This window comes from Tachysurus vachellii, chromosome 12 (assembly GCF_030014155.1).
Source record: "Tachysurus vachellii isolate PV-2020 chromosome 12, HZAU_Pvac_v1, whole genome shotgun sequence".
NCBI lineage: Eukaryota > Metazoa > Chordata > Actinopteri > Siluriformes > Bagridae > Tachysurus > Tachysurus vachellii.
In genome coordinates this window covers 15,667,005-15,680,647 of record NC_083471.1, presented here as the reverse complement: position 1 = coordinate 15,680,647, position 13,643 = coordinate 15,667,005, and the positions used below count along the sequence as shown (strand labels likewise).

The window sequence follows — 13,643 nt, the reverse complement described above, 5'->3', positions numbered from 1 at the left end:
CGCAGTCATTTGTAATTACTTACTTAATTACTAGTTTCTCAGGCTGCTGAACTCAGAGTCATGAAACCCAAGTTTAATTCACTGGAAACAGAGAAGGAGAGAACATAGCAAGCAGGATGGAAGTTTATCAATTTATTCATGTTGAAACACATTGGCCACTGAGAATACAGGAGTGTATTTGTGATAAGCCATTTGGGAAATCAAGGGAGCTATTCTGTAAAAATGCTGATTAAAGACCTCTTTTTTCAGCTCACCCTATGATGAAACACATCTTGAGCCAGAAATTTTAATTTCATCTCGATATGCATGGCTGCCAGTCACAAACTATAGTATTTTAGTTAAATTGTTAAAATCTTGTATGTTTGCACTGTTCATTCAGGCGTCTCAGGCGTCATCGGGCATCAAGGCAGGGTACACCCTGGACGGAGTGCCAACCCATCGCAGGGCACACACTCTCATTCACTCACGCAATCACACACTAGGGACAATTTTCCAGAGATGCCAATCAACCTACCATGCATGTCTTTGGACCGGGGGAGGAAACCGGAGTACCCGGAGGAAACCCCCGAGGCACGGGGAGAACATGCAAACTCCACACACACAAAGCGGAGGCGGGAATCGAACCCCAACCCTGGAGGTGTGAGGCGAACGTGCTAACCACTAAGCCACCGTGTTTGCACTGTTTAATTCTAATTAATTCAATTAAAACCAATTAAACTCAATTTTAATTGTTTATCATTTCTTAACAATGAAACATGTCACAAAGCAGCTTTAGAGAAATATTTAAAATCAGGATATAATCTAAAACTTTTATTTTTAAAATTGATCCCTAATGTCTAAATCAGAGGTGAAGGTGACAAGGAAACCTCCCTGAGATGATATCTGATTAAAACTTTAAGAAGAACCAGACTCTGATGGAAACTTAAGTGCAAATTTGTTTGTGGCAATTGCAGTCCGAAGCCATGGTCATGGTTTCTAAGTGGTGCCATCCATAGCAATCCCATGTTTCTCTAAGCTGTCCATGTGGCATGTGCTGAGAATCCAGCCAGAAGTAGGGGATCTGGATGGATCTGGCTGGTCCGGTGTTAAAGGGGTCAAGGATCATATCAGATTCGCAGTGTATGAAGATATGCTCAAATGCAGCATGATGCAGTCATTTGTAAATACTTACTAAATACTTCTCAGGTCACTGAAATAATGTTTCTCAGGCTGCTGAATTCAGAGGCATGCAAGCACAAGTTTAATTTACTGGAAACAGAAAAGGAGAGAGCATGGAATGCAGGATGAAAATTTACCAGTTTATACCTGCTGAAACACATTGGCCATTGGGAATACAGCATGGCATTTGTGATAAGCCAAATGGGAAATCAAGGGAGCTATTCTGTTAAAAACCCTGATTAAAGACCTCATTTGCGAAGCTAGACCTATAATGAAGGCACGTCTTTAGCCAAAAATTGTTATTTCATCTCTATCTGTGGTGTTTCTTTAAAGCAGTTTTCTTTGCATGGCTGACAGTTAGGAGCAGTAAATAACAGTGTGACTGAGACTCATGCTGGGTTTCTATTTCTGCACTGTTCTTGTGTTAGTTATGTGGAATTGATGGCACCATGTCAGTGAAGACGAAGTGTTTATGTTGAGCAAGGCTTCAGCAATAAAGTGGGTGAGGACTCAGAAGCTCAGCTATGCAGAGAGGACAATCTGACAGTTCCATCTGCCTCAGTATTTAAAAAAAAAACAAAAAAAAAACCCACACACATTTTCCCACTGCATCGTTTCACTTGTCAGATATCATTTATATGAAATTGGTCTCTTCAGTGTGGTGTCACTCATCTAGAAATGGTACACAATTGTATGTATCTATGTGTATATATATATGTGTGTGTGTGTGTGTGTGTGTGTGTGTGTGTGTGTGTGTGTGTGTGTGTGTGTGTGTGAGCATATACTATACAGTATATAAAAAATAATGTCCTCATCAAAGGCAGCACATGGGCTTATCATGTTGTTGACTTAATCAGAAAACAGTGTGAATAAAAAGAAAGGAGGAGGAGAAAAGAAGAGTGAGATGTCCTTTATGTGTGAGAACAAGCATGAGAAGTGGGAGCAAGTGTTGGAGGACATCCGGCCACATGGCCCTGAAGCCGGGAACAGTACACACTGCCACATAGATGCCTTGACAGGAGGGCTTACAGAAGGTTAACAAGATGCAAAATTATAACCGAGGACACTGAGCTCTCTCTTTTTTAATAAAGCAGATTAAAAACTGCAATTTTAAGGCAGTTTTGCATTTGAGAAACATGCTGTATACATGGAATATATCTGTAAATTATTATTATTAGTAGTACTAATAGTAGTAGTAGTAGTAGTAGTAGTAGTAGTAGTAGTAGTAGTAGTAGTAGTGGAAGTAGTAATAGTATTGTTGGTGGTGTTGTTGTAGCAACCACTTTATCCTGTAGTATCATTCCTTTCAAAATCTTGACTTTATCTAAGGACCCTGTGCCAGAGGCAACCTGGATACATACATACATACATAAATGTGCACCTAGGGGCAATTTCGAGTAGAAAATCCACCTACCTATCTACATAGAATCTAGAACATGCCAAAAATTTCAGGACAGAGAAACAAAGCAAAAGTTAATAAAATGGGCTTGTCATTAAGAACTACAAAGATGTCCTATATTCACTTAGTTCAAATTAGAAGTAAACTGATTTTATTTAATGAGAATTTAATCAATCTAGATTGAATACATGGGAAGAATGAAAAAGAAAGAAAGACATGTTTAGAACTAACACGATATTTGAGGATTTGTTCATATTTGGTTATCTAACATGCTTTTCTTATGGGTTAGATGCCTAGGAACATAATGTGTTTATAAGCACTGATATTTTCCACTGCACTCCCTAAAATTTACATTTTTATGTCCATTCATTTACTATCTGTAATGGGAATATTTCACTCCCATTTCATCAGCTGCTAACAAATTCTGAAATTCGTAGTCTCTTCTTCCTTACAATCAGTATTAGAACAGGACTTTGCAATTTACATTTCATTGCCCTTAGCTGAACACCAGAAAGAATGGAATGTCATGCTATTTGATTTCAAATGGGTTTTAACCCAGTAAATTGGAGAAAGCCAGTCACGTCACAAAGTCTGGTCCATCAGGCTTGTGACAAGCATTAGCTGTGGAAAATTACTCTCCTTCCCTGGAGAGGGGAAGACATGTTCTCTCGAAAATAGAGCTAAATATGCTATTATCTTGCCACTTTTCCTGTCTATTCCGCTATAACTATTCAATTTGGCACAGTATGTCTCCTTGAAAATAACAAAATAAGCACCAACTGGCCATCAACTGGGTCCCAACTGGCTGTTTGTGAGGATCAAATTGACCAAAACTGAAGCTGGCTTGTAGTGTAGCTTAATTAATTTATGCAAAAATCATGCGTTATGCATAAATGTTTCAGTGGTGAAGGATAATGAGGCTGTGATAGACTGCAAGTGTTGGCAGACCATAAATATGAGGGATATTTGATCATCCTAAATGAGGTGGAAAGGAGAGTGTGGAGGTCAATTAGGCTACCTCTACCAAAAACACAATTTTAAAGTTACAGCAGGAACAAAGTAGAAAAAGGTTAAAAAAATAAAAAACAAAACAAACAAAACAAAATAAAATAAAAAACATCTTATGTAACAGTTCCAACCTAGAGCACAGTGGAGGACACATGACCATCATGTTATGATTTCTTGCTGTAGGTTCAACAGTATCCTAGCAACCACTGCATGGGGAAAATAAGGTTGAGGAAAAAACAGGATGTCATATGGCCTACTTTTTTTTGCAGTTGCTCAAGGAGTGAATGAACTGGAGAATCTTACACTAATGACTTCCTGTGTTGTTACTGGAGTAGGGCTATTGACTCACTAAATGGAAATAATGAGCAAATTATGCATGGACAAAAATGTTATCTATATCATTAACTGTTCCAACTGTGTCAACTGTCCAATGTTCCAACTGTGTCAAATGTTTCACTTATGGTAAACACTATTTAAACAATTGTAAAGGGTGAATAACTATTTAAATAAAATGTACACGGTGAAGAGAGTGAAGGCAAACATATCTACAGTATAGCATCCTACTGAACAGCTTTAAATATTTAAAATTGTACTGATGAAATCATTTAGTACGAATTAAGAACCCTCATTAACCAGGTGTCTTAGAGCCAGAAACTGCATTCTACATGAATAAATCCTATATGCCGGCTGCTTCCCATTTATAAGTTATTTAACCATGCTTATTGGTTTGGGTGGAGATGTCACTCTTGCCTGTCTTCAAAACTTGAGAGCCCTGTGTGTGTGTGTGTATATATATATATATATATATATATATATATATATATATATATATATATATATATATATAAATATATATATAAGCTTTTTGGCTATGAAATGGTGTAGATTCAAAGAGTGTATAAGTATATTAACAGTTACATAATAAAAAAAACACTGGGAAAAGTAGAAAACCTTTAAGAATCTATAAAATCTTATGTATTAAAATATCACTTAAGTACACAGTGGCATAATACAATCAAATCACTGTTAAATAGAAGACTTTAAACATTTGTAATTTTTACTGCATTTTTCCATTCCATTTTGGGAAAATTGCCTGGACTGATTTGAGCTAGAAATGTCTTATACCATAGTTTACAGGATATGGCGGCACCCTGTGGCCAAAGTTAAACGTGTCAACATTTATTTACATTCCCTTCTAAATCCCAAGACGATACAAAATGATTTTTGCTCAACGAAAACCAAGTTATAACATTTTCAGTCCAAGCAATAAGAGAGCTGGCGCTGCTCTCCAGACGCTCAGACCCTAAATGTACTACTAACGCATTTACTACTAAATAAATCTGATTTACACAGAGTCTCATTTAGCTGCAAACATATTACAGTACTCTAAAAAAAGATCTCTAGAAAGGTGTAGAAAATATACAACATACAGGATCTTTTCTTGAATTTGAATTTAATTTCACCCAAATCCTTCAACACACACACACACACACACACACACACACACACACACACACACACACACACACACACACACACACTTGTTCATGTTCCTTGACATTCTGTGAGGGCCTTCCATAATTAGTGCAGCTAATTAATGCTTTGCTCGCTCCTAAATCTAACCCTAACCCTAATCCCAGAAACAAAAAAAGAAATATTTTGTATATTTTACTTGTTTGAAAAATAAAACAAATGTCCCAAGAGGGTCAAAGTTGTCTGATATTCCAATGCTCGTGGACACATTTCGTCCCCACCAACATATGAAAACACACACACACACACACACACACACACACACACACACACACACACACACACTAGCCCAATGACTCTTTGTCACTCCCACACTCCAAGTAATAAAACTCACAGTGTTCTAACGGATCTGTCACACTAGTTTCCAGACAGTGGCCCCCACATGTGAGATAAGCCAATGCAGTTTCTCCTTTTCTCCAGCACTCTTCTTTTTCCTCCCCACAGTAGGCCTGGAGTTCCTCTGTGGAGGCCTGACTGAGAGCCAAGCTTAGGATCTCCTTCTTCTCTTTGTAGAAGCGAAGCTCTCGGCCAGCCTGTCGAGCCTGGGCCAACTCTCTGAGGGCCAGCTGCAGCTCACGTGAGATCAGACCTGGCCTCTTCCTCTCCCTCTGCAGCCAGTCCAGAGCCATGTGACTGCGCAGACACTCGTCCAGCCGTTTCTCAGAATAGTAGCTGATCACCTCCTTTTCCATAGACACACACACACAAACAGCGTAAGAACAGGGTGAGGTTGGATGGATGCCTCTCCACTTGAACCCCCATCTGTTGTTGTGATATTTGTAGTATTTTTGTGTAGTTATGTTTTACTTCAAAAACATAAAAAAGTTTTGTTTATTCAAACTGAACCTTCAAACTAAATTTTCTATTTAATTGAAACTGCAACAAACAATAAAACAGGATGGGCCATGCTTTTATAGGAAAACAATCAGTGGAATAATGCAGCCAAACACAAATCAGAAATATAATTTTGATGCATATGAGAACATCATGTTATACATTTTTATCAGTATAAAGTTACCTTTAATGTGGAATTTCTACAAGGCAAGTTAGCTTATCTTTGCAAAATGTGAAACAAAACCTAAACTTCATATTTGATTTACATTCATTAAGCATGTGAGAAGTGTCTATTTTCATACATAGTACTTTTCAAATTGGTGTTATGAAGATATCAGATATTTAAATGACATACAGTAGTACTTTTAAATTGATAATAAAATTGGGTTGTAGTGATGTCTAGACAAGTGGTGAACAGAACATCTGGCTTCTACAACCTTTACAACTCTCACCGCAATAAAAAATGATCAATTAAAGACACTGTACAAAAAAAATAAGAGAGATGCAATTTTTCAGAGAGGTGTACAGTTGTACGTACCTGACGACTACATCTCCTCTCCCTAAAAGCCTTCAGTGTCCCATTCCAGTGTAACAGCTGAAACACTGTCATTAATTCCTTAAAAAGAAACCATTTTAATATTTTTAGTCAGTTCATTTTCATTACTTTTCCTTATTTTCATATCTTGCTCTTGCCTATTCATCACACTAATGACTCTAATTCAACACAGATGTGCAAACTTTGAAACTCGTCTCTAGAGCTTGGCCCGTTGTAACATCAACATTTATAGCTACATTGATCTAGCATTGTGTTTTCATAGCTAAGACTAATGCAGACACTACAAGAATTTCAAAATACACAAGTTATTTTTCAACAAGTTAACTGTGCATATAGCATGTCTCTTAGGGTTATTACATCTATCTTTTGGGATAGCAAATGGAATGGAGATTTTGGATAGTAGCCATGCATTATATTCAAAGTTGATAAAATACTGTCCTTCAAACCCCATATTAGCCTAAGATGAAATTTTACTAAAGGCCTACTCTTCTGAGAAGTGGTGCTGCTATCGACACAGAACGTCTCTTGTATTGTAGATCTAAGTACATTACACTCATTAAGTAACAACATTGGCCATCTAACTTCATTAGAATCCCTAAATAATTTTTGAAAGATAATAGGATTTTTTTCACACCTGAAATTCCAGCATGGTTTTTCCTGTATTGGATTTCAGCATGAGATAATAAGCTCCTAAACTGGTGCTCGGGTCTGAGACATCCTCCATGTTGCCCTGAAAACAGTGAATCACAGTGACTTCTTGGCCAGTAATCACTCATTCTGAAGTAGACACAAATGCAGTGGGAGGGTCAGACCCTGCTACTCGTCTTTTAGCTTGTCATCAAAGCAAGTTGTAATCGTTGCTGGGGAACAAAAGGCTCTGACCAAACATGAGAAATGGCAGGAGAGTGAAGAGGGACCACACATATATTGTAAAGCTTGGCAAGTTTCAGAGGAATCTATTAGGTTATGTAGGAGTGTAAGAGAACTTGTTGTGGTGGATTTTTATAGGTTTTGAAATCGTTTGCATGTCTCCTCGCTAATTTAGTCAATGTGAACACCCCTTCTTAAGCAAATACAGCCTGTGTATGCTCATTGAGTGCAATGAATGATTATGCAATCTTCCTCAAAAGGCGTATAGACCCTACAAACTTCATTCTATGGCATTGACACCATCTGTATAGTGCTCCAAATATTTCTATCTCTGATCATATTTAAAACGGAAGATGGTGTGGTCTAAACCTGAAGTTTTGTAAGGGATTAAATATACCTCCTGAAGCCCTGGAAAACAAAGATATGAGGATGATTGTGCAATACATTTTTTTTTTTTTATAAATTTGTTTGGTTCTATTTTCTTATACACAAAAGCTTGTAGTTTAATTTAAACTGCCTCAGCCCTGATCAGGCACGTACTAAGGATAAATAAATGAACTTTGTAAAAGCATAGCAAACTGATCTATGTTCACATAAAGTACACCGAGTTATCACACATTTTCAAACAGTATAAACAAATCAATTCTTTTATCAACTTAAGTCTTATATAAAATGAATCATAAATCTAAAAATAAAATGGTTTTCAGTGTGAGGCATATATTTTTATCCCATTCAGATTTTTAATGGTTGAGGATAACCCCTTCAAATATTAGATATTTTGAAGACTTGGGGCATCTCAGATAGTAGTAATGGGTTTAATAAATCTATTTACTTTGTGTGAAAAAATAACTTCATATGTGACAACTCCCTTACACACAGAAGCTTTATATCTGATCAAAATTAGGAATTCCCTGCTCATGTGACCCCTGCCCCCCAAAGGAGTCCTCAATAAACAAACAAACAAACAAATAATTGTGGACTTCCTATAGTATCTCTTTTTTGTATCTCTTTCAAACACATTCATTGTTCAATCCAAATGATGTATTCTTTATAAATGTATTTAAAAATATTTATTTTCACCGTGTAGTGGAAATAAAGAGCTGGTTTTTCTTACGCTGGTGGTGGTGACAGCCTCTTCTATGCTGCGGGTGATGAACTCTGGAGTGATACGTCGACAGGGCAAATCGTTGAATGTTGAGTTCATCAGAGCAATACGAGCTGCATCACGCCTGGCTTCTGCCTTTGTGTAGCAATACTAAAAATAAAAGACAGACAGGAAAGCAGAAGAAGAAATTCCACACTGAAGTCATCACATTTTTATATATGATCATGCAAATTCTTATGAAAGTATAGTTAGACCATCAGTCTCCATCATATGTGTGTCATGGTTGCGCCACAGCAGCACGTAACTATATTACCCAGCTGCCCAGATTTTTGTTGTAGTTATTGTTTGTTGTCCTAATTTTCCTAATAAAGTTACTTTGTACTTGCATCTACCCACCAGCAACCCCCAATTTGTGACAGTGTGAGGTTTCCTTAAACTTTAAGTCCCATTTTTATTTAAGAAAATTGTCTCAAGCATATGCACATGCCAACACTATAATAGAAATCAGTTTATAACACTGGAGAAATCAGAGTGAGTCTGGATGCAGCCTGAGCTGAGATCACTCACTAGTGATGCTACAAACACTAACTGTGAGCCACATCATCCCTATTCCTAAACGTAAATACAGAACATGTACAAAGAAATATAAAAATATCATGACAAAAGCATTGAAAGGAGAAGTGAGGAACTATCGAGTGTTGTTGTACTGCAATATCTGTGATCTGAAGAAAAAGGCTAAAGAAAGCCTCTCTATGGCATTAGTCTGTTGTGTTCCGGACATGAAACGGGGCCACAGAAAGGAAACGCTCACAGGGCAGGCGGCGTAGAAGCCTCCGGTGCCCACAGGCTGATCAAAGGAGCCGAAAGCTATTCAAACAGGCAGCTCAGCACATTGGCTTTAACTCCCTGGTGTTCTTCAGTTCCTCTAAAGGGCAGCAGCTGGCCTTCAGTGCTCCTCAAATAGCAGACATCTCAAGCCAGAGCTATGGATTCTGAACATTATGGCAAGGGATTCTGGATTAGTTGACGTCACTCGGACTATATTTTTTGTCACACTTTAGACTAAGTGATTGCTCTAAAAGACTTGAAGTGTTTACCATGACTTTTGATTGTCATTTTTTATAGTCATATATTCATAGTGATAAATGCACAAAAAAAGACCTCTAATTTAAGTCTAAGACTAATCCTCTTGTTTATTTGGGTAATCCTAATCTGTGGCTACTCTAAAAAAATATTATGAATTCTAAAATGCAAAAAAGTAATCGCTAAAAAAAAGTAAACTAATATTATGTAAGAAATGAATAAACAAACCCAAAACCATTAGTGTGTTTTTCTAGGTTCTGTTCCTGCAAGCATCTCTCTTCAGCTGAAAGAAATCATTTTGCGTGGTGGGTTAAAGTAATTTGGCTAATAAGAACCACCTGTTAATCTTAGTTTTCACACAAGACTCTCTTTTCTTGGGCTCAAGTGTTGACGGGACTGATTGAGCAGAGGCACAGGACCACACCGAGCCATTTCCTTTACACCATTATTACCTGACAAAGCCAGAATTGTCTGCAAATGGTCAACTAGAGGTTAATTTCCCACAAATATTCTAGCTAGATCATCTGCACTGACAGTCTTCCTGCACATTATGTGGTCAAATCGAATTCTCTTACCTTGTAGTTGCCAAAGCAGCTCCCTCCAGGTAGGGTGACATAGCAGATAAATGGAGGTCCTGGTGAGGGAATGGATTCATAAACTACTAGCTTCTCTGTCTCTGTTGTGCTGCTGTTCACCTGTTTTTGCTGCCAAAACTGATGCAGCATTCCAACAACGTTCACTAGAAAAACATAAACAAAGCAGATAAGCATTTTAAATCATGATATCTTTACCTATTTGCCTTGGATTCAATTTTTAAAAAGTAGTTCAAGAATGCAAGTGGTTCCTCATCTTCTCAACGTATTTGTTTAATTTTTATTCATTCAGCGCATAGTAAAGTGTGTCCATTAATGTTCAATTAATGTCCATTAATTTCTGAGGTGAATGTCAAAAACTGATAAGAGGTTTTTAAGTGCTTGCAACATGGGGCTTATAAAATGTTCAGTACCAGAAATACATATATCTCTACAGCCAAGAATTCATATTTGGATGTTTATTGATCTTGTGCAGCTTGCCAAAGAATTCACCTTTTAATATAAGAGCTATTCATCAACAGGCATCAAGTTAAACATGTGCCAAACCTCATGGAGAGTTTTATGCTGATCTAGAACCAGATATTCTTTCCTAAATCCTAATTTTTGTGTCATGAGACATATAGCAAATTGATCTTGTATCACCGTGAAGGGCCAGCTTTTGTCAACACTGGGCCAAGCAACGAAAATGGCCTGCATTTTGAAATTTATAGGGTTAGGTCCAGTTTAGACTTTTGTAATAAAGCCAGCTTTGCTGCTGAAATGTCATCAGGGATGAAACTTGAGTGTGTGCTAAAGGAATTCTCACGGTTTGCTTTGTGTTCTCTTACACTTTCTGTCTTCATTGTGTGAGTTTTTGTGCAAATCCCTCAAACGGTTTTGCAGGTCTCGTAATACATTAGTGTCATCATATTCAATGTACACCTTGTATATAACAGATATTCACCACAGCTGTGGAGTAGAAATATGTTAGAAATATTATTTTCTAAATTTTTTCCAGTGTTTTACCTTTTACCCTTTTTATTATGTGCTTCAGACTCTAGAGCTGTGCCACAGAGAGCTGATGTCATGGCTTGAGCAGAAAAGATTTACCACCAGCTTAGGCCTGTCACTTATCTCAGCAGCAGTGTGAGAGCCGTCCAACATCAACACAAGGGAACACTTATTTATCCACTTAAGCAGGTGTTCCGGCTGTGGTGCAGATGAGCATCAAATGTAGGAGTGATAGTAATATCTGTGTGATGGCTTCAACGTGTTTCATAACCAAAAGTGATGGTTTGAGTAGCGCTTTAATCAAATCCATCCCATGTTGGGGGTCAGAAAAAATATTATAAGGAAAAACCCTACAAGATGGATACTGTTAAACAGGGATCATATTTGGGTGAACAGAGAGTTGTTTTATAATGGAGCACTGTCTACCTTTTAGTTTATTTAAATAACTCTAGCCACAGAGAGTACCGCCCATATTTTTGAAATGCTATAGTCTACCACTGAGGAGGTAAATGGTGAATATGGAATTCTGTTGTAAAATGAATATATTTTATCAGTCGTTTAGAACCCACACAAGCCCACCTCTATTAGAAACAAATACAAATGAGGAAATCTGAAAGTATGAAGGTCATTCTTCATTATTTCTTTCTTTATTTTTAAATTCCAGTTGCTGGTAGTAATGCATGTTTCTTGAAATAGCTGAATTAACACGTGCGTGGATGTGTGAGTGTACATAGCTAAAAGTGCTATACAAAGTTTCAGCTCAATTCAGATTTACTTTAAAAATGTGTAAAGGCTTAATCTTTCTTTTAATAATGTGAACAAAATCAAGTATTAAAGATTTAAGAGTTTATTTAATAGTTGTGCAGAAAAGGTATTCATTTAATTCATATTAGCAATGTGTAAAGGTGGATCAGATAATTATCCATCTTTGAGGCAGGTGACATTCTAAAACTCAAAACTGTTATGAAGTGGCAGAGATTCGGCTCTGGAATAACAAATAATACTCACAATCTTTAAAGGCTCTGTCATCATCTGAATCTTGTGTGGAAGTCATCTCTCATGTTCCAAATGTCCAGCAGAAACTTTATGCTATGTCCGTGAGCCTTTTCACGTACTCTGGGGTGAGGAACAGCGGTTCTCTACAAACCTCAACCCTGACTGGGAAAGTGTAAAGGAAACATTCTCCTCTCTCCTCCAGGCTCGAGTGCAGTGTGAAGTCCTTATACTGAGCTCGCAGTACAGCTCTCCTTCTGTGGCTGGCCCACCTTTGTCAAGAGCTGAACTAATTAGCTGTGAGGCTGGCCATCAGACTTCACCCCCCTCCTCCACACACACACAGCCTGTTGAACACATCCACTGAGCAGAGTTGGGTAAGCCCCGACAAAGGAATGTGACCCCCTTCTCTGTTCATTCATGGTATGTCTTGAGCTTTCAACATGCACATGCATCATCTAACTCAAAAGGCAAATGATTAAAGTATAATGAGTAACTATTTGTTTTTCATATGCCATCAAAGGGCTGTTAACATGAGTATTATGGATGGTAAGAAAATGTGCTATAAGGGAAAAAAATGTGCATGCTACTTACTAAAGCATAGCATAACGTTTAGTAAAAACGACTTTCTAAAATGACATATTGAAAAACAGATACTCTATTGCATTATCATTCACATGTATTCATAAGGCTGTCTAAACATTACATTATTCATACACTGTTCTCTGTTAATCCTAATTTTCTATTATCTGAAAACTAAAGCAGTAGTACACTCCGACTGTGCTGTAGGCCAGACTGTATAAAGTGCATTTCAAATGAATTTACTCTGCCTGAATGGTTATTGTTTAGTGAACAGGCCTCAGCAGTCAAAAGCATGCTTGTGAATACAGCAATCGATATGAAGCATTTTCTACTTTTTTCTTGCACAGGCCTCCACACCGAGTGTTTTAAGCTCTATTCAGTATAGACCATTAACCAAAGTGCATTTTTTAAACATCTAATGCTCCTTTCTAAACATCCCTGTGTCTTTGCTACTTGGTTTCTTGGGAATTGGGAGTCCATTCAGGGCAAAGACCTATTGTGAGAGTGGCTTGGGAAAGGAGAGAGGTGTTTAGCATAAATGACAATCACTTTTTGGGGTGGATCGGTACAAATAATACTGCCTATTGAATGAGCAGTGAAGGATGAAAAGGAAACAAAGCTAGCACATCGTTCTATGATTTATTTTATAATCAAACTACATTACACATAACAAATAATTTTTTTTCTCACTTATTGGGCAACATTACATTTTCTGTTAATCTGGAACCCCATTGAAAAAGAAATAGAACCTTTTGTGCTGTATTCTGCCAGAAAATGTTATCTTTTATACTAGATTCAATTCAATAATACTATAAGTTGGTCAAAGGTGAGTGTGACATCACAGGGCGTTACATCCTTCTCATTTCAAAACTAGAAGAAATCAAATTAAGGTCATTCATTTGACCAGCTTGAAAAAATTATGTCTGGATTTTTTTTTGT

General features: G+C 37.3%; 1 protein-coding gene across 1 annotated transcript; it reads right to left on the bottom strand.

Moving 5' to 3' along the window:
- Positions 1 to 5,046: 5,046 nt before the first annotated feature.
- lix1 (limb and CNS expressed 1) lies at positions 5,047 to 12,274 on the bottom strand. Its single transcript, XM_060883452.1, has 6 exons — positions 12,138 to 12,274; positions 10,122 to 10,285; positions 8,473 to 8,613; positions 7,123 to 7,218; positions 6,471 to 6,548; positions 5,047 to 5,781 (listed from the first exon to the last, which is right to left on the bottom strand). Exons 1-6 carry the CDS (start codon positions 12,181 to 12,183, stop codon positions 5,383 to 5,385), a joined length of 924 nt encoding a protein of 307 aa, XP_060739435.1. The 5' UTR covers positions 12,184 to 12,274; the 3' UTR covers positions 5,047 to 5,382.
- Positions 12,275 to 13,643: the final 1,369 nt, after the last annotated feature.

What these genes read in the sequence shown, in the direction of transcription:
- lix1 (XM_060883452.1), bottom strand. Translation starts at nt 12,183, where the DNA reads ATGACTTCCACACAAGATTCAGATGATGACAGAGCCTTTAAAGATT. An exon ending in TGACAGAGCCTTTAAAGATT is followed by an intron (nt 10,286 to 12,137) that starts GTGAGTATTATT and finishes ATGTTTTTCTAG; the next exon opens with TGAACGTTGTTGGAATGCTG. An exon ending in AGAGGAGATGTAGTCGTCAG is followed by an intron (nt 5,782 to 6,470) that starts GTACGTACAACT and finishes TCTATGGAAAAG; the next exon opens with GAGGTGATCAGCTACTATTC.